Source organism: Myodes glareolus, chromosome 5, assembly GCF_982192425.1.
Source record: "Myodes glareolus chromosome 5, mMyoGla1.1, whole genome shotgun sequence".
NCBI lineage: Eukaryota > Metazoa > Chordata > Mammalia > Rodentia > Cricetidae > Myodes > Myodes glareolus.
Window position 1 is genome coordinate 32,643,657 of NC_142030.1, and position 18,998 is coordinate 32,662,654.

General features: G+C 47.7%; 1 protein-coding gene and 1 long non-coding RNA gene across 3 annotated transcripts; one reads left to right on the forward strand and one right to left on the reverse strand.

The window, feature by feature from the left end:
• Nucleotides 1-3,958: 3,958 nt before the first annotated feature.
• On the reverse strand, nucleotides 3,959-8,601 carry LOC148122057 (uncharacterized). Its single transcript, XR_015737869.1, has 2 exons — nucleotides 7,996-8,601; nucleotides 3,959-6,920 (listed from the first exon to the last, which is right to left on the reverse strand). It is a non-coding gene; the product is annotated as an uncharacterized LOC148122057 (long non-coding RNA).
• Nucleotides 8,602-8,863: 262 nt separating this feature from the next.
• On the forward strand, nucleotides 8,864-14,248 carry Ppp2r3b (protein phosphatase 2 regulatory subunit B''beta). 2 transcript variants are annotated; one of them, XM_048421222.3, is made up of 13 exons: nucleotides 8,864-9,271; nucleotides 9,450-9,635; nucleotides 9,831-9,934; nucleotides 10,178-10,280; nucleotides 10,577-10,651; nucleotides 10,888-10,974; nucleotides 11,057-11,213; nucleotides 11,574-11,622; nucleotides 11,890-11,979; nucleotides 12,240-12,415; nucleotides 12,875-12,993; nucleotides 13,076-13,182; nucleotides 13,564-14,248. In XM_048421222.3, the coding sequence occupies exons 1-13, from the start codon at nucleotides 9,005-9,007 to the stop codon at nucleotides 13,688-13,690; spliced, it is 1,647 nt and encodes a 548-aa protein (XP_048277179.2). In that variant the 5' UTR covers nucleotides 8,864-9,004; the 3' UTR covers nucleotides 13,691-14,248. The 2 variants fall into 2 exon arrangements, with proteins under 2 accessions (XP_048277179.2, XP_048277180.2); XM_048421223.3 differs by lacking the exons at nucleotides 9,831-9,934; nucleotides 10,178-10,280 and having other exon boundaries at nucleotides 8,865-9,271.
• Nucleotides 14,249-18,998: the final 4,750 nt, after the last annotated feature.

The window sequence follows — 18,998 nt, forward strand, 5'->3', positions numbered from 1 at the left end:
ATCTTAGTTCCATCCTAGTCATACTGCCTTCCAGAATTTCTCCTACAGGGATTTTAATGCAGAGGGAAGATATTATTTTAGAGTGGATATTTATACCTCATAAACCAAGTAAAAAATTAAAAACTTATGTAGAAAAGGTTTCAGAATTAATTATAAAAGGTAAACTGAGACTTCGTCAACTAGCAGGTATAGACCCAGCAGAAATTATAGTGCCTTTTACTACTGAGGAAATAAGAAAGTTATGGGAAGATAATGAACCATGGCAAAGAGCTTGTGCTAATTTTTTGGGAGAAATTAGCAGCAACTATCCCAAAAGTGATAGACTTAACCTCATAAAGAGAACTTCTTGGATTCTTCCTAGAATTGTACGTGATGCTCCAATAACTGGAGCTCGGACATTTTATACCGATGCAAATAAATCAGGGAAAGCAGGTTATAAATCAGAAGAATTGAGTAAGGTGGAACAAAGCCCTTATAATTCTGTCCAGAAGGCAGAATTATATGCCATTCTTATGGTGCTAAGGGATTTTAAAGAACCTCTTAATATAGTTACAGATTCACAATATGCAGAAAGAGTTATCTTGCATATTGAAACCGCTGAATTCATACCAGATGACACAGAGTTGACTTCATTGTTTATCGAGGTACAGGACATAATTAGGAATAGGCTTTGTCCAATGTACATAACACACATCCGGTCCCATACCGGTCTGCCTGGGCCTCTAGCACAAGGTAACGCTGAAATTGACCAATTATTGATTGGAAGCGTTCTGCAGGCCTCAGAATTTCATAAAAAACATCATGTCAATAGTAAAGGCTTAAAGAAAGAGTTTTCCATTACATGGCAACAAGCTAAGGACATTATAAAGAGATGTCCTACTTGTTCTTTCTATAATCAAACACCATTGCCTGCAGGGAGTAACCCAAAGGGTACTCAAAGGAATGAAATCTGGCAGATGGATGTGTTCCACTTTATGGAATTTGGTAAATTAAAATATGTACACCACACCATAGACACGTATTCAGGTTTTCAATGGGCAACTGCCCTGAGCTCAGAAAAGGCTGATTCGGTAATCACACATTTATTGGAAGTTATGGCCATCATGGGTATACCTGCACAAATAAAGACAGACAATGGTCCAGCATATGTATCTAAGAAAATGAAACGCTTCTTTGCTTATTATAATATAAAACACGTTACAGGTATACCAAATAATCCTACAGGTCAGGCAGTTATAGAAAGATCAAATCGTACTATAAAGGATATGCTAAACAAACAGAAAGGGATGAAAGATACCCCCAGAAATAGATTGCATAATGCTTTATTAACCTTGAATTTTCTTAATGCTAATGAGAAAGGAACAACAGCAGCAGAGAGGCATTGGATAATGGAAAAAACTTCTGAACTAAACCAACCTGTTTATTTCAAAGACGTGCTGACCTCTCAATGGAAGCCAGGAGATGTGCTACGTTGGGGAAGGGGTTTTGCTCTTGTTTCCACAGGAGAAGAAAAATTGTGGATACCATCAAAATTAATAAAGGTTCGATTTGAAGAGGAGAAACCTCTTGGAAAGGAGAAATGACAGCATCTACAATGATGATAACCATACAGGTGGTAAGAAAAGCATATAGAATGGGGGCAGGGTTCTGTTCTTATCTCCACAGGAAAACACTGATCTTTGAAAAGTTCAAGGGACCCTGGATATTTGAATACTGACAGATGGAAAATAACGGCCCAATAGGGACTATCAAGAAAACTGAATAGGTTCTGTAAGTACCATATACTAAATCATATTTCTAAATTTATAGAGCTGGTTTTAGAGTTGAACTCTGGCTCAGTCCCTCTCTAATTCCAAGCCTGTTGTTTAAAGAAAAACCCAGAGTTTCTGGAGTTTCTGTCTCATGTCAAGAGCCATGATATGGGACAGAAAGAAATATGAGTTTAGAAAACATCTTTACTTTTCTTCATATCTATCATACCTTCATTAAATATATCTATCATGTCTCTCATTGAATATAGGTATTCATGTATATGTCTATATAATTAATGTTTAAGTTTTCCACAATGAACAATGAGTTTTTCCTACAGTGACATTTGAAGTTTCCAGGAAGAAGATGGGGCCCCATAACAACAACTCCACCTGGTTGATATGACGTCATGATACTGATAGCGCTACTACAAGACCTGTTTTGGGTACCAGCTGCACAAGACGGTTCCAACGTGCTGAAATGGTGCACATCTTGTACAACATTCTGGCCAGACCTCCACAAAATACTCAGAGACTATTTGCAATTTTAAAAGACATTGATCTTGAAATTTAACCATCATTTTACTTTCACAGGATCCCCCAGAAAGAACGTCGCCCCCATGACAGCTGGAAGTAATTCTAGAGAACGACGTCCCCTCTCCCAATAAAGTTTGTCCTTGGGTTTAGGGACATCATTTAGGGGTTGGTTATAATTAGTATACGGTTGAGGGTTGGGGGAGGAATTTTATAAGCACAGGAATCTTAAAAAAAAAAAAAAAAAAAAAGGAGGGATAATTGGATTATGGGATAAATAGATTTGTACTTGTGAGTTATTGCTTTTAGACAAACATATTGGTATCGATTCTTATATATTGATACAAAGTTAAATTATGTTGACTATTTTATGCATGCATGCTTCATGCTTCTACCTCTGTTTAAAACATTTTTATGTATTTGTATATATATATTGTATTGATATATGTATATTTACCATATTGCATTGTACACTTCTACCTCTGATTAAGATACTTATATATTGTTTATGTATTGATATATATTTACCATATTGCAATGTATACTTGCACATTGTTTATATTTGGAGGTCTCATTGTCCTCATTTATTGCACACTTGTTTATTATCTCAGTCTTTAAGTTAGATAGATATTGAGAATTATATAGATCAACAGTCATCTAAGTTTGTCATTTATAATTAGACTAATCAGGTTCTTTAGATATATAGAGATTATATTCAGTATAGATAGATAATCTTCAACCTCTTCAAAGAGCTGTAGAAAATGGCCTTTAATCTAATTCAGAGTTCTATGGTAGGGAGACACAATCACTCCTGGCAACACTGATCTATGCCCGAGAGAATGTTGAGCACCAAAGACACTCCACCTGGAGCCTTTCTTCTTGGCAGAACTGGCCTTTGGGTAAAAAAATGCTCATACCTCAACTACTGACAGAGTTACAGAATATCCGTAAATGGATAAAACAAGACTGTCATATCCTGCCAAGACAGGGTAAGATAGTTTTGAAGTTTCTTGCCTTTGAAAATGGTATGTCAGTTACATCAGGCCTTAGCCAAAGTTGGTTGCTTCAACGCTGCAAATGTGACTTTGGGTGTTTGTCCAGGTAGCCAGTTGTCTCTGCGATTTGGTACATGTTCTGGAAGTTGTTTGATTGCACTTCCTAATTACTCAGATAACATTATTTCCCTTCTCAGATCTTCGATGGGATTGAAGATTATATAAATGTAGTTACTTTCCTTTCATGACTTGGCCAAGTTATTTGTTATACAAGACTTAAGCTAGTTAGAATAGGATATTTGTATTTATTGTGTATAATTTCGTAGGTTTGTACTTATTGTATATAATTGCGTAGTAGGCTTAGAACTCTCTTACTTAAACAAAAGGGGGAGATGCTGTGGGAGTTCCTTCAGCTCCTTCAGCCAATCGCCGCTGAGTTACCAGCCCATTGGGGCGTGGTCTCTCCCTTTAAAAAAAGCAGCGGCTGTCCTCCACTCTCTCTTTGTCTTCCGGCTCCGTTTCCGGCCCCTGGACTCCTTTCCTGTTCGCGCGGAGGGGCTGTTGTCTGGGACGGTAATCTGTAAGTTTTTTCCCCTTTGAATAAATAACCATTCTATTAATCATAATTCCAAACTGGTGTGGGATTGTCTGTGACTTACGCCTTCAGCGGGGCACGTAGGATCCTTCTGCAGAACAGCTTTTTAATGCATCTTGAGAGCGAGAGCATAAGCCGACATGGCGGAGACCCAGAGCGAGGTGAACCCAGCCCTTATAAAGGAAACAGTCCCCACCTCGGACGTGTCACTCTCAGATTGGTCAGCTGCCCATCATCCCAGATGACGCCTCGGGAGAGGCAGGGACTACAGCGTTGGAAATTTGCCAACACATGCGCATTATCCTGTTCACCGGGCGGGGGAACCGGATGTCAGCGCCATCTTGCAATGGCGAATGTGGTTGCGGTCCTCTACACCCTCCCTCCCTCCATCTTCTTTCCTTACTTCCCTCTTCCCTTCCTCCTTATTTCCCCCCTCCTTCCTTGAGTTGCCTTTGTCAGGTACGTGTCATAGCAGTGAGAAAAGTCACCCCAGAATTTGTGTACACCAGGCAAGATCTCTATCAATAAGTTGTTATTTCTCTCTGGTTGAAATTGGAAGGGCAATCTGGTAGGATGTCCTCCTGGGGTGCAGGCAGGGAGAAAGTGGGTCAAGAACTTTCGGGCCACCATGAGAAACAGGAAGCGGCTAGACCTGCTGCAAGAGTCCACACTGTGACAGTGCTGCTCTTGACAGACGGGATGATCTGGCAAAGGTCCCCTTCCCCATCTGCCTGGTTCTCGGCAGCTGGAACTTAGCAGCACATACTGTGGTGGGCAGGTGTGCTTCGGACTGGCCCTGAGGACGGCGGGTAGGGAGCTTAGGAACCCTAAAGAACAGCACATGGTCCTCAAAGCAGGGTGACGCTTGTAACAGCAAGTCCCTTCAAACAGGGCTGGTTTCACCCTGGGGCCTGGGAGGGGAGGAGAGGGAGGTGTGATTAAATCCTGGACTCTGTCCTTCTGACAAGGTCTCAGGTACCACTAATGCTGGGCCTAGAACCGCACTTGAGATCCTCGTGACCCTCTGAAAGGGACACTCCTCAAAGGTATTCCCATGACCTGGGAAAGCCATGTATTGTTTCCCCCACTTCAGTCCTGGGGATCAACTCTAGGGCTTCGAGAACTCCTGGCAAGCTAACACCTGACACCACTGAATTTATACCCAGCCCTATTTGTGTTTTATGTTTACTTCTTTTATTTGTGTGTGTGGGTGGGGCATGTGTACAGGATTGCACACTTGAGGAGGGTGGAGGATGACTTTGGGGAAGTCAGTTTTCTTGGTCTACCATGTAGAACATGGGGATCAAACTCAGGTTGTCAGGTGTGACGGCAGGTGCCTGTACTGCTAAGCCATTTCACCAGCCCCAGCCCTGTTTGGTTTTTTTTTTTTTTTTGACAGAGGGTCTCAGTAAATTGCTTAGGCAATTCTCCTGTTCCAGTGTTGTCAATCTACCCAAATAACTGGCATGACAGGCCTAAATTTTGATCAGATTTCAGGGTTCCTAGGCCTTCAGGAAGACTGCTTGGCAGATACCTGCTTTCCTTGGTCAAGGTCACCAGCGGTTGGTCTCTAGTGCTCAGTAGAACCATGGATAATTTTAAGGCAGTGGCAGAAGCCAGGGAATGGGATGAACCCAAGTGCTCTTCTGAAGTTGAGCTCAGCAGGATTAAGAGTTTGGTTGGAAGTTTAGGGTGAACATTGCAGGATATTTGATTGAACTGACACTCTAAGACTGTTAATAAAGTTAACCTTGAATGAGGAGGCAGACTCAAGGACTAGCTGACCGAAATGAACTACAGGGATGCCAGGAATATGTATAGAGACATACATATTCAGAGACAGGAATATGCACAGGAAAGAAGGGATGGACTTGGATCTCTCTGAGGTCTTTTTTGATCTGGGAAGCATGGAGAGGTCAGCTGGTCATCCCTCCACTGCTTTCTTGCTCTATCAGGTTATTACCCCATCTGACTCCTGACTCCTGAGGCTTTTTTGGGGGGAAGGGGTAATAGGACAACTTAGATGAGCACATCAGGTGAAGGAGAAGTTACACGTCTCAGACTTTCTCATCAGATCACCTGGAGGTCTGAATGCAGGTATCTCCCTAAGATGCTTTGGGAACCAACTATTCTGAGGACTTGAGTCTTGAATTCACATCCTAAAAAAGCCTGCAGTGAGCACTTGCTGCTCTAGCAGAAGGCTTGAATTTGATTCTCAGCACCCTGCTGTTTAATAATAACACTGGTTGGTGTGACCCCATCTTGGTCCGTGGTCTAATTTTGATGACTTTTCCAGAGTATGTGGCAGTAGCTCTATTTCCCAACTAAGACTCTAGTGACCTAACCTGGCCTGGCCGAGTCCATCTGATGTGGCACTGTGAGCCAAGGGCAGTAGCTCTCATCCAGCTGGATGGGATGTGGGAAGTCATTTGGCAATGCCTGAGGACATCTTTGGTGCTGTGTTAGTGTGTCCATCGCTGTGAAGAGACACCGTAACCACAACTCTTATGAAGGAGGGTGTTTCATTTGAGTTGGCCTACAGTTCAGAGGCTTAGCCCATTGTCATCATGGCAGGAAGCATGGTTTGGCACACAGGCAGACATGATGCTGGAGAGGTAGCTGAGAGGCCTGCGTCTGGATCAGCAGACGGTAGGAAGGGAGAGTGCCACACTAGGCCTAGCTTGAGCATCTGAGACCTCAAATCCCTCCTCCAACAAGGCCATATCTACTACAACAAGGCCACACCTCCTAATCGTGCCATTCCCTATGCACCTACGGGGCCATTTCTTTCTAACTGGCACAGGTGGTGTCCCAGCTGTGGTGGGAGAGACCCGGAGCCACATGGTCACATGCTGGACAAGGCACAGGGGCAGCCGCTTGCAGCAGAGACACGTCAGGTGCGAAGGTTCTGTTGGTCTGCCTGTGCACTAATGACAAAACTCTGAGCCCACGTTGTTTATAAATAAACATACCTGTTCATTGTTCTGGGGGTGTCTACATCCAGACCAAGGCTTTGGAGACCCACGTCGGACAAGGACGGAGTCTTTGCTGCCAATGGCAATACAGGGAATTGAACAAAAATGTGGGAATATTCAGTCTAGTTCTAAGGGGTCTACTGGGTTTGGGAGAACAAAGTAATTATTTGGTATCCCCAAATCACTGTCCACCATAGCAGTTATTTATGGCCTGAAAAACTCAATACAAAGTCACCAGAGGGCCACCAGGTATCTCATTGCGTCTGTCCTGTGATGTGCATTTTCTCTTTTAATGACGGCTTGCGGGATCCATGGTTAGATTGCCCATTGCTCACATGTGGAATCTTGACACACGTGTTATGTGATGAGAGAGCATCTTGGCCTGGACCTTAAGCAACCCACATCCTAGTTCTGCTTCCGTAATGTCCTAGAGCGATGGCCTCAGAGAAGTCAGTTCCCCTCTCCAGGCCTCAAGTCTCCTTTTCCTCTAGACGTGTGTTTGTCTAGGGGAACACTACGTGTGTCATCTACCCTAGTCTTCTCTCACCTGTATGGCTTGCACAGTCTACTTTGTTTTCAGCAAAGTATAATTGTGAAGCTTAATGAGAATCAACATGTGTTCAGTGGGAAGGGGACAGCAGTGCTCGCCGTTGCCTCTTCTTGCCTTAGTTGTGTTGCTTGAATTCCTTATTAACCTAAGACCATTTACATTTCACTCAGTATGGATCACCAACTTCCCAAACAGATTTCAGATCTTCACAATATAAGATACAGTTAGACTATTAATGTATAAGTGAGACTAATGTAATTTTGATTGCCTTAGAAGCTAAAGTAAAAGTGATAGATAATGCAGAAAAATTTTCAGACTTCTTCCAATCCAAAGTCCTAGAAGGAATGTATCATGTGAATTTTTTCCTTATTTTACAGGAACTGCGGATAGACATTAAAACTGATCTTTCTGGCTGAGTGATTGTTACAGGGAGTGAGGAAGAATCAAACTACAACAGTTTGGCTAGTTCCGATCATTAGAAAGCAGCAATCCTTTCTACTGACGCCTTAAAATTTCACACAGATAAATGTCACTTAGTAAGTCTGAGTCCTCAGAGCCGGGAGCTATTTATATCTCACAGGCATGGATATGTGCTTACCTTGTATAACTTGGCCACAAATATCAGATTTTTAAATACTGGCAGCTGTTCTCATCCCCTGAACTCACTCTGAGGCAAGCCTGTACAGATGAGGATGTAATTATGAAGATGCCCGTGGTGGACTTAACTTAGAAAATGACTAGAAAGTACATACTGTTGGAGGCTACAATAAGTCCTATCGTGGTGAAGGGTATCTGTGTGTTTGGATATGGGAAAATGTTCAGAGACATAAAGTCAAATAAGAAAGTGAGGCGTTGACGCTGAATGAATCTTCTTCTCTATAAAAAGACTGGGAGATGCAGTTTATAAATTGAGATGTATGTTTATATGCACTGATGTGTATTTTCCAGAAGCTGTAAGCAGCAGTTTCCTTTGGAAGGCAGAGTGATCACCTTGGGAGGGAAAAAGACCTCGCTTCTAAGACTTATTTTACTCTCTAGACCTTTACGAAGGATACCCGCTAGGTTGATGGCGCAGAGATGACGCAGACTCTGTGGACGCGGATGACGGCTACTGATGACGCGCTCGCTAGGTGAGCGGCGCGGGGGTGATGACGCATAGCTCTACGGACAACGCCTTGCCCGGAGCGCCTGGTTTGAAGCCTGCTCTCATAGCAGGCGTGGTCGCGCGTACGCCGTCGCCATGGAGACTGTCGGCGTGTTCTGATGACGCATCTCAATGTGGCGGGCGCCGCTGTGATGACGCGAATCTTCGGCGCCGCAGACGAGACAGTTCTGAACCAGCACTGCACAGGGGGCGTGTCCGCGCGTCAGTCACCGCCCCCGTGGTCCGCCATGTTGAGGGCTGAAGCGCCGTGATGACACAATCCTCTGTATTCCCGGTGCTGCTCTGATGACGTAGTTCTTCCGCGCCGCGGACGCTCCCGTTCTGAAGCTACGCTGAGCAGCAGGCGTGTCCGCGCTTCTGCTACCGCTGTCCCCGTCCGTCCGCTTTTCCGGTCCGCGTGTTCGTTGCCCTCCCGGTCCGTCCACGCGCACTTCCGCCCGTCATGCCGCCGCTACAGCCCGTCCTGAAGCGGAAGGTGGACGAGCTCTTCCTACGCTGGCTCAGCGACCCCAACACCCAGCGCGCGCTGCACGACAGCCTGCGCCGCATCCGGGACGCGCCGGGGAGCGATGACGCCACCCGCGGGGGCCCGGGAACGCCCCCTGACGTCACCCGCCACAGACCAGAGCCACCTGATGTCATCTGCGCCCTGCCCCTGGCCTGCTCCCGCCCTGTGCGTACCTCCTGCAGGAGCCCTGGACATAGGAAGGTAAGTGCACAGGACAGGGGACCCCAGGGACATGCCTGCAGACGTGTTCACACGTGCAGAAACATGTACACGCATGTTCACACGTGCAGACACCTGTACACACATGCTCACCCATGTGCTCTGTTCATCTGTGCTCACGTGTGCTCACCCTGTGCTTACCATGACCCCCAACCCCCAGGTGCAGCCTCCCCAGGAGGACCCGCCCCCACCGGCCTCCAGCTGCTGCATCCCCACTTTCTACTTCCCACATGGGCACCCACCAGAGACACTAGACGTGGACGCTGTCCTCAGCCGTATCAAGAGAGTCTTCGCGGAGTTCCCGCAGGAGCGGGCCACTGTAGGAGACATGGGCCGCGTGGCCAAGGTGGGTGTTGGGGGTGCATGGAAACCACGGGAGATGCCATGGCACGGAACATGGGATGAATGACCAGGGTGGGGATGGAGGCCATGGGTACTGGCCATGGATGGGGAAGTTGCCCCTCCCCCCAACCCTTCCCCTTGGCAACCCTGCCCCTCCCACCAGCCCCACCCACCGAGTCTCCCGCTCTTCCCCCCCCAGGCCTGCGGCTGCCCGCTCTACTGGAAGGGGCCACTGTTCTACAGTGCGGGCGGGGAGCACACGGGCTCTGTGTCCATGCACAAGTTTGTGGTCATGTGGAGGAAGTGAGTGGGAGAACGTGGCAGGAAGTGGGGGTGGTGACATAGTCGGAATGGGCATGACTAGAAGCAGGGGGCATGGCCGGGAGCAGGGCTGGTGACATCATTGGTGGGGGGCGTGGCCAGGATCCATGTCCCTGCACATATTCGTTGCCCATTGCCCATGGTGAAGGGAGTGCCGCGAGGCTCGTGGTCATGTCTGGAAGTGGGGTGGGCGTGTGACATCGTCGGGTTGGGCGTGCCCCCCAGGATCCTCCTCACGTGCCACGACGAGGCCGCCAGGTTCGTGCAGCTGCTGATGGCGCCGGGGAGCAAGGGGCTGGTGCAGGAGGATTTTGTGCCACTGCTGCAGGTGCGGGGGACCGGGGGACAGATGTGTGGACAGGTGGATACGTGAACAGACAGGCAGGCACACAGTTACCCAGGCACACACAGACATGCACATACGGACAGATGGGCACGCAGATAGACGGGCACAGAAGTGGAAGGACACACAGACAGACCCACAGAAGGAGAGATTTGCACGCGGTCACAGACACAGAGGGACACAAGGACCGACGGACATGCAGGCTGACACAAACACGGACTGACAGACGCATACACACACGGTCCCTCCCCCAACCGTCAGGGACCCTTCATGTTCCCCAGGATGTGGTGAACACGCACCCTGGCCTGTCTTTCCTGAAGGAGGCGCCTGAGTTTCATTCCCGCTATATCACCACGGTAAGTAATGACCACGACTGCATGATCCCCGTGACCCCCTCCCCATGATCATCACTGTGGGGTTGGTGAGCGGGCCTGACATAGGCTGTCACTCAAAGTACATCGCCATGGTGAGTCATGGCCACGTGTCTCTGTGCCAATACCGTGACACCCCCCCCCCCACAGACACCCTAACCCCCACCCTGACCCTCAGACCAACCGACCCCCTGACCCCACGCTGAACCCCTGACCCACAGGTCATCCAGAGGATTTTCTACACTGTGAACAGGTCGTGGTCCGGTTGGATCACATGCACCGAGCTGCGGAGGAGCAACTTCCTGCAGGTGGGGGCAGGACCTGGAGCCAGTGGGCGGGGCCTTGAGCCAGTGGGTGGGGCCTCCCGTGACCTCACCCATACATTTCCAGAATGTGGCGCTGCTGGAGGTAGAGCCTGACATCAACCAGCTGACTGAGTTCTTCTCCTATGAGCATTTCTACGTCATCTACTGCAAGTTCTGGGAGCTGGACACGGACCATGACCTGCAGGTGGATGCACAGGACCTGGGTCGCCACTCCGACCATGGTGAGGGGTGGGAGGGGAGGGGTTCCGGGTCTGGGCGGGGCTTGAGTGGGAGGGGCTTTGGAATGGGGGTAGGGCCTGCAGGTGGACGAGCAAGACCACAGTGAGGGGGAAGATCCATGAGGCCTGCGGGTTTGAGCGGGGCCTGGACAGGAGGGACTTGAGTATGTGGGAGGAACCTGCAGGTGGACACTCCGACCTAATGTGCCAAGGCAACCACAGTCAGCTGTGGAGGAGGGGCAGCTACTGCATTGGGGCTAGGTGGGGGTGGGGCATTGGATGGGATGAAGCCTGCATGGGCGTGGCTGACCCGGTCCTGTCAGTCATCAGCCGTGACCCTCCCGTCCTGCCTTTCTCCCACAGCCATCTCCTCCCGGATGATTGACAGGATCTTCTCAGGTGCGGTGACACGGTATGTGTGGGGTGGAGGAGGGTGTGTTGGTGTAGCAGGTGGGTCCCTGGGTGTGGGGGGCACTGCTCATGGTCTCCGTCACATGACCAAGGTTGTGACATCCATGGGTTTGGGTGTGGCCGCTGGGCCTGATGTTGCTGGGATGTGAGTTTGGCCACATGGTGCTGTCGCTGGGAGGGTGTGAACTGTGATGCCACTCATAGGTGGGCGTGGCCACTCCACCAGTTGTGACCCCACCCCCACGTGAGGCCCTTGCCCCCCCCCCAGAGACCGGAAGATGCAGAAGAACGGGAAGATCAGCTACGCAGACTTCGTGTGGTTCTTGCTTTCCGAAGAGGACAAGAAGACTCCAACCAGGTGGGCATGGTCCCATGTGGGTTCCTCCATGGCTTGTGGTACCCTTGTGTCCCATGTCCGTGACCCATGTGTGGTGCATGTGCATGTCACCCTATGCCCCATTGCGGGTCACTGCACGTCTCGTGCCTGTAGGCCCACATGTCCGTGTGTATGGGAACCCTGTTCCATGTCTATAAACTGTGGCTGCATATGTCTGTTTGTGTTCCTGTTGCCGTGTCCCTTGTCGTTCCAGGCTGACATGGCCCCCCTACTCCCCACAGCATTGAATACTGGTTCCGCTGCATGGACTTGGATGGTGATGGCGTGCTCTCCCTATATGAGCTCGAGTATTTCTACAAGGAGCAGATGCGGCGCCTGGACGCCCGGGCCATCGAGCCACTGCCCTTAGAGGACTGTGTGTGCCAGATGTTGGACCTGGTGCAGCCACGGATCCCAGGTGAGTGTGATGCGCGTGGCTGGATGCTGTGCTCCGTGGGCATAACCCTGTCGTTCATGGTCTCCTCTCCCGTGTCTGTGTGATCCTGGGTGAGTACCACACATGTGGCTATGTATCGTTCCTTATGGCTGTGACTTCCATCACATGTGGTCAACCCTCACGTGTCTATGTGGTCCTGGGCGAGCAGGACACGAGTGGGTGGCTTTTCACATGGACTGATCCCTCTACATGGCTCGGATTCGTCCTGTGTGGCCACGTCTCCCACGGGGCTACTTCCTCCCACTTTTCGGTGAAACCTGGTCATGAACCCAATGACCTCCACAGCCCCACTGCCCCTCCCCTCTCACTCGGTGGCCCCACTCTCCTTCCCCTGTGACTCCGACGCCCCACCTTCCTTACCCCAGACACTGCAGCCCCACCCTCCCGCCCCTGTCACCCCACGGCCCACCCACCCCGCAGGGAAGATCACGCTGCCTGACCTGAAGCGCTGCAAGCTCGCCCACGTGTTCTTCGACACGTTTTTCAATGTGGACAAGTACCTGGACTACGAGCAGCGAGAGCAGGCGTCCCTGCTGCGGGTGCGTGTCCTGTGTTCCCCTTGTGTTCCCGCGTGAGCCCCCACACTTCTCCACATCTCATGGACTCTCTTGCACCTCGCAGGAGAGCGACCCCGATGGGCCTGAGCTCTCAGACTGGGAGAAGTATGCGGCGGAGGAATACGACTTCCTCGTCACCGAGGAGGTGGCCGGGGACCCTTGGGATGATGGGTGAGCACGTGGGCTTGGGTAGACGTCAGGTGATGGGTGTGGGCATGGGGTTCTTGGGTGGGCACCAGGTGGTGGGTGATGATGTGATGGTTGTGAACGAGTCTCAGGTGGCTGCATGGTCATGGGCATGGTTCAGCTGGACAAGGGGTGACCGGTGAGCATGTGTGACTGCCTGCCCTTGGTCCTGGTGTTGCTCGAGTGACGTGGCGCCCTCCAGCATGTGGTGTCTGTATCACGTGTCTCCAGCCCAGGGCATGACTTGTTTTGGGAGCCCCTACACCCTGCCAGGAGACTTCCAGGAACAGCGGGGGACCAGGCTCCTCTGCTCCCACCAGACATCCTAGCCCTGCCCACAGCCCTGACCCTATCATCTTCCCACAGCCTCCCCTCTGAGCTCAGCCCTGTGGAGCAGAAACTGTGGTCCCCGCTAGCCCAGAGGTCGATCGAAACACTCGCCCCGTTGGGGAAGGTGGACCTGTATGCATGTGTGGACAGGGACCACGTGTGACTGGGGAGACCACATGACATGAGAGACACTGAAGATTGCCCGCTGCTGCTCTGCCCGCATGGTCACGTGACACTGGAGGCTGCTGCCCGCCCTGCCTACGTGGTCACTTGACATGATGGGACTGGCCCAGGTGGCCACATGTGGGTCTTTGCGGACAGACTTGTATCATAAACTGCTATTTATTTGACATGGAATTTTTCTGTGCCTCCCATGTGCCCGAGGTCATCATGCGATCTTTTGTGTGTGTCTGTGTGGACTGTGTCCCGTGTAGTGCTGTTGTGTGTCCTGGTGGGTACTGTTCTGTGTGTCCGTGGACTGTGTCCCCTGTGGCACTATCATGTGACTGTGTGGATACTGGCCCGTGTGACCACGTGGACCACAAATGTCATGTGGCCACCTCCTCCATGTCCTCCACACAGCTGTGCATGTGGGACAGTGTCCACACAGACACATGATAGTGCCACACTGGACACAGTCCACACAGTCACGTGGGCCAGCAATCTGCCATGCTCTTGAGTCAGTAGGATCAACATAATAAAAATGGCAATCCTACCAAAAGCAATCTATAGATTCAATGCAATCCCCATCAAAATCCCAGCACAATTCTTCATAGACCTTCAAAGAACAATAATCAACTTTATATGGAAAAACAAAAAAGCCAGGATAGCCAAAACAATACTGTATAATAAAGGAACTGCTTGAGGCATTACCATCCCTGACATCAAGCTCTATTACAGAGCTACAGTGATGAAAACAGCTGGTATTGGCATAAAAACAGATGTTGACCAATGGAATTGAGTTGAAGACCTGGATATTAACCCACAAACCTAGGAACACGATTTTTCGACAAGCTAAAATTGTTCAACGGAAAAAAGAAAGCATCTTCAACAAATGGTGCTGGCATAACTGGATGTCAACATGTAGAAGAATGAAAATAGATCCATATCTATCACCATGCACAAAACTGATGTCCAAATGGATAAAAGACCTCAATATAGGTCTGACCACAATGAACCTGAAAGAAGAGAAAATGGGAAGTAGCATGCGATGCAGGGGCACAGTAAACCACTTTCTACATATAACCCCAGTAGCACAGACAATAAGAGCAACAATGAATAAATGAGACCTCCTGAAACTGAGAAGCTTCTGTAAAGCAAAGGACACAGTCAATAAGACAAAAGGACAGCCTACTGAGTAGATCTTCACCAACCCCACATCTGACAGGGGACTTATCTCCAAAATATATAAAGAACTCAAGAAATTAGATGTTAAAATTCTAAATGATGCAATTAAAAAATGGTGTACTGAACTAAACAGAATTCTCAAGAGAATTTCAAATGGCCAAAAGATACTTAAGGAAATGTTCAACATCCTTAGCTATCAGGGAAATGCAAATCAAAACAACTCTGGGATACCATCTTACACCTGTAAGAATGGCTAAGATCAAAAACTAATAATAACTTATGCTGGAGAGGATGTGGAATAAGGAGAATGAACACTCATCCATTGCTGGTGGGAATGCAAACCTGTACAACCAGTTTGGAAATCAGTATGGTGATTTCTCAGAAAATTGGGAATCCACCTACCTTAGGCTTCAGCAATGCCACTCTTTGGAATATACCCAAAAGATGCTCATTCTACTACAAAAGCATTTGTTCAACTATGTTCATAGCAGCACTATTTGTAATAGAGCCTGGAGACAACCTAGATGCCCTGCAACTGAACAATGAATAAAGAAAGTGTGGCACATCTACACATTAGAGTACTACTCAGCAGTAATAAACAATGACGTCTTGAGTTTTGCATGGAAATGGATGGAATTAGAAAACACTGTGCTGAGTGAGGTAACCCAAACACCCCAAAAATAAATATGGTATGTGCTTACTCATAAGTGGATACTAGCCATAAACAAAGGACATTGAGCCTATAGTTCGTGATCCTTGAGAAACGGGTGAATCCAAAGAAAAAACATATATAGACCCACCTGAGAATTGGAAACAGACAAGATCGCCTAACAAAATTGGGAGCATGGGGCTGGGGAGTAGTAGGAAGGGGAGGAAAAGAGGGTTGAGAACTTAAAGGAATGGGATAGTCAAGAGGGAGGAAGAACAGATATGCGAGCAAGAAAAGAGATATCTTAATTGAGGGAGCCATTATAAGGTTAGCAAGAAACATGGCTCTAGAGAAATTCCCAGGAATCTACAAGGATGACCCCAGTTAGGACCCTAAGCAATAGAGGAGAGGGTTCCTGAACTAGCCTTGCCCTGTAGTCAGACTGATGATTATCTTAAATATCACCATAGAAACTTCGTTCAACAACAGATGGAAACAGAGGCAGAGAACCACATTGGAGCACTGGACTGAGTTCCTAAGGTCCAGTTGAAGAGTGGAAGGAGTGAAAATACGAACAAGGAAGTCAAGACCATGAGGGGTTCACCTACTGGGACAGTTTGCTTGAGCTGATGGGAACTCACCAGCTCCAACCGGACTGGGAGTGAAAGAGCATGGGATCAAATTAGTCCCTCTGAATGTTGGGGCAGACTGAGGGGCCACTGACAGTTGCCACGGATCAGGTCAGGGGAGCCACTCAGACCATGGAAAAAGCAGGGTCTTGGTACACAGGAAGGCACAAGTTCGGCGAATGACAGACAGAGACAACACACAAGAGAGTTGTTGGAATCTGCTGCGATTTTACTGAATTCATGTTTTCATTATATAGTTTTCAAACAAAGAACAAATCAGAAGATCATGTATGATTAGTTGGCACAGTATGAAAGCTTTTAGTTACATCAGCAATATTTAAGAAAAGCATATTATGAGGACAGGTGTTAGACATAAAGCATCCTTAGAAGAGGAAATCTTGTCCTTGGGAACGTAAATCTCAGACAAGTGGTCTCATCTTATGAATAGAAAGTTTCTGTCTCATTATCACTATCATGGCCCTTCCTCTTTCTAACCCTTTCTTTATCTCATATAGTGACCAAATATGCCTAATCAGTTCTCTGCACCTGCTGAAATATACTTTTTTTGTGCCTTCTAATGCAGCAGTCATGATGGAGGTTGGGATCTAGCAAGCCTATCCATTAAGTTCAAAGTATAATATAACACTCTTTGTCCATCAACATTAACCCATCTATTCCCTTGCTCATCATACACCCCATGTATGATAAGGGTTTTGCTGTAGTCTTATACATTCCCATACTGTGCTTCCCTATCCCAGAGCTGTTCCTGAAGAGATAATCCTTGTCTTGTAGATATATAAAATATCATTATTAAAAGAGATTGTGCAAAGCCCATATCCCGCATAGCCAGCTAATCGAGAAGCCCGTCTATGCTTCAGTGGTGGTTAATACCGGGCCATCTGTCATTGACCTTCAAGAAGCCTCGTCCCATAGGACACGTAGCTCCCATCTGGCATAATGACATATGTCATGTCATACAGGCGACACTGGAGTTGGTGTGGCAGGCAGAGGCACTGGGATTTGTCTCTACTGCATGTGCTTGCTTTTTTGGGATCCTATTCTCATTGAATGTATACCTTGCTCAATCTAGATGTAGTAGGGAGGGCCTTCGACTTTCCACAGGACAAGGTGCCCTCTCATAGGATTGGAGGGGGAGTGGTGGGAGGGTGGGTGGAAGGAGTGGTAGGAGGGGATGGAGTAGGAGTTTGGATTGGTATTTTTTTTAAGTAATAAAACTAAAAGAAAAAATAAAATAAAACATTATCTGTGCAAACGGCTCTTGGAACTTGCATATCAGCACAAGAGTTTGTAGGACATTCAAAATCTGATCACGAGTCTCCAGAAATGTCCGCATCTTCCCAAGAGGCTTTTTTTTTTTTTTTTTAAGCTCAAGAGGCTTTAGCACATTCATTATCTACTCCACGAGATTGTGGACTTCCTCAATCTTTAAAAGATACTTTAGGAACATCACTATCTACACAAGGTGCTAGAAAAACACCATCATCTGCTCAAGGGTCTATAGTAATTGCACCATCATCTCAAAGTGTTCTAGGAATTCAGACTTCTTTGGAACAGCCTCTGGGTACTTCCCAATTTGCTTCAGAGATGTCAGAACTTTTGCCATCTTCTGAAGAGGTTTATAGTACTGTAAAATCTATCTCAAGGTCTCTAAAACATCTATCGTAGAGGCACTGAGACTTTCAACATCTGCCAAAGGTGCAGTGGGCCCTTCTATAAGTGACCAAGTGACACTGAGATCACCAACAGTTTCCCACAAAGTTCTGGAATTTTCTCCATCTGACCAATGGTTCGTGAAATCTACCTCATCTTAAATGGGGCCTATTAGACCTTCACTAACAGATAAAGGTTTACAGGAAATGTCTTCGGGTGAGAACGCATCTTTACAAGATTCACCACTGCAGAAAATCTATTCAGGAAATGCATTGTCTACACAAGGGGCTCTAGGACTGTCCATATCCTAGAATCTCTTGGACATTCACCATCTGCTCAAGGGTCTCCAGATACTTCCTTGTCATCTGAAGAGGCTTCAGGCACTTGTTTAGACCAAGGGCCTTTAGGACAGTCATTATCATTGTCTGATCTAGGAGATCTTGGACTATCTGAATCTTCACAGGGAACACTAGAAACAGCACCATCTACACATAGCACTCTAGAAATACCATCTACCCATGGGATTATAGAAACTTCACCACCTGCCCAAGACTCTCTAGGACATCTACCTTCTCACTGCAGATTCTACAACAGTATCCCCTTATGCCAGAGACTTCTGAACCTCTGCCATCTACCAAAGAGGCTTGTAATATATCAGACTTTTCCCCAGGAACTTCAGAAACTTTTCCATCTACCCCAGGATCTCTGGGAATTTCCTTCTCTCCCCAAAATACTATGGGACCTTCCGTATCTGAAAAAGAAATTTTAGGACCATTAGTATCTCCTGAAGAACCCTGGGACCTTTCCCTCCTGAACAAGACTCTCTGAGACCCATTCCATCTGCATCTGGGATTGGGTCACTCTCCCCCTCAGAACAAGGTTGCCAGGAAATATTTTCAGGTATACAAGGAGCTTCACCATCTTAGCAAGGCTATGGAGGAAATTCATTACATTCACAAGAGTTATGGGACTGTCCATATCAGCACAGGAATCACTTGGACATTTACAAAGTATCTGCTTAAGAGTCTCCAGATACTTCTTTGTTATCCCAAGAGGCTTCAGACTCTTGTTTGGATCATGGGTCTTTAGGATATTTGTCATCTGATCCAGAAAAGCTTGGATTTTCTGACTATGATCAGGGGACACTAGAAACTCCACTATTTACCCAGAGTATT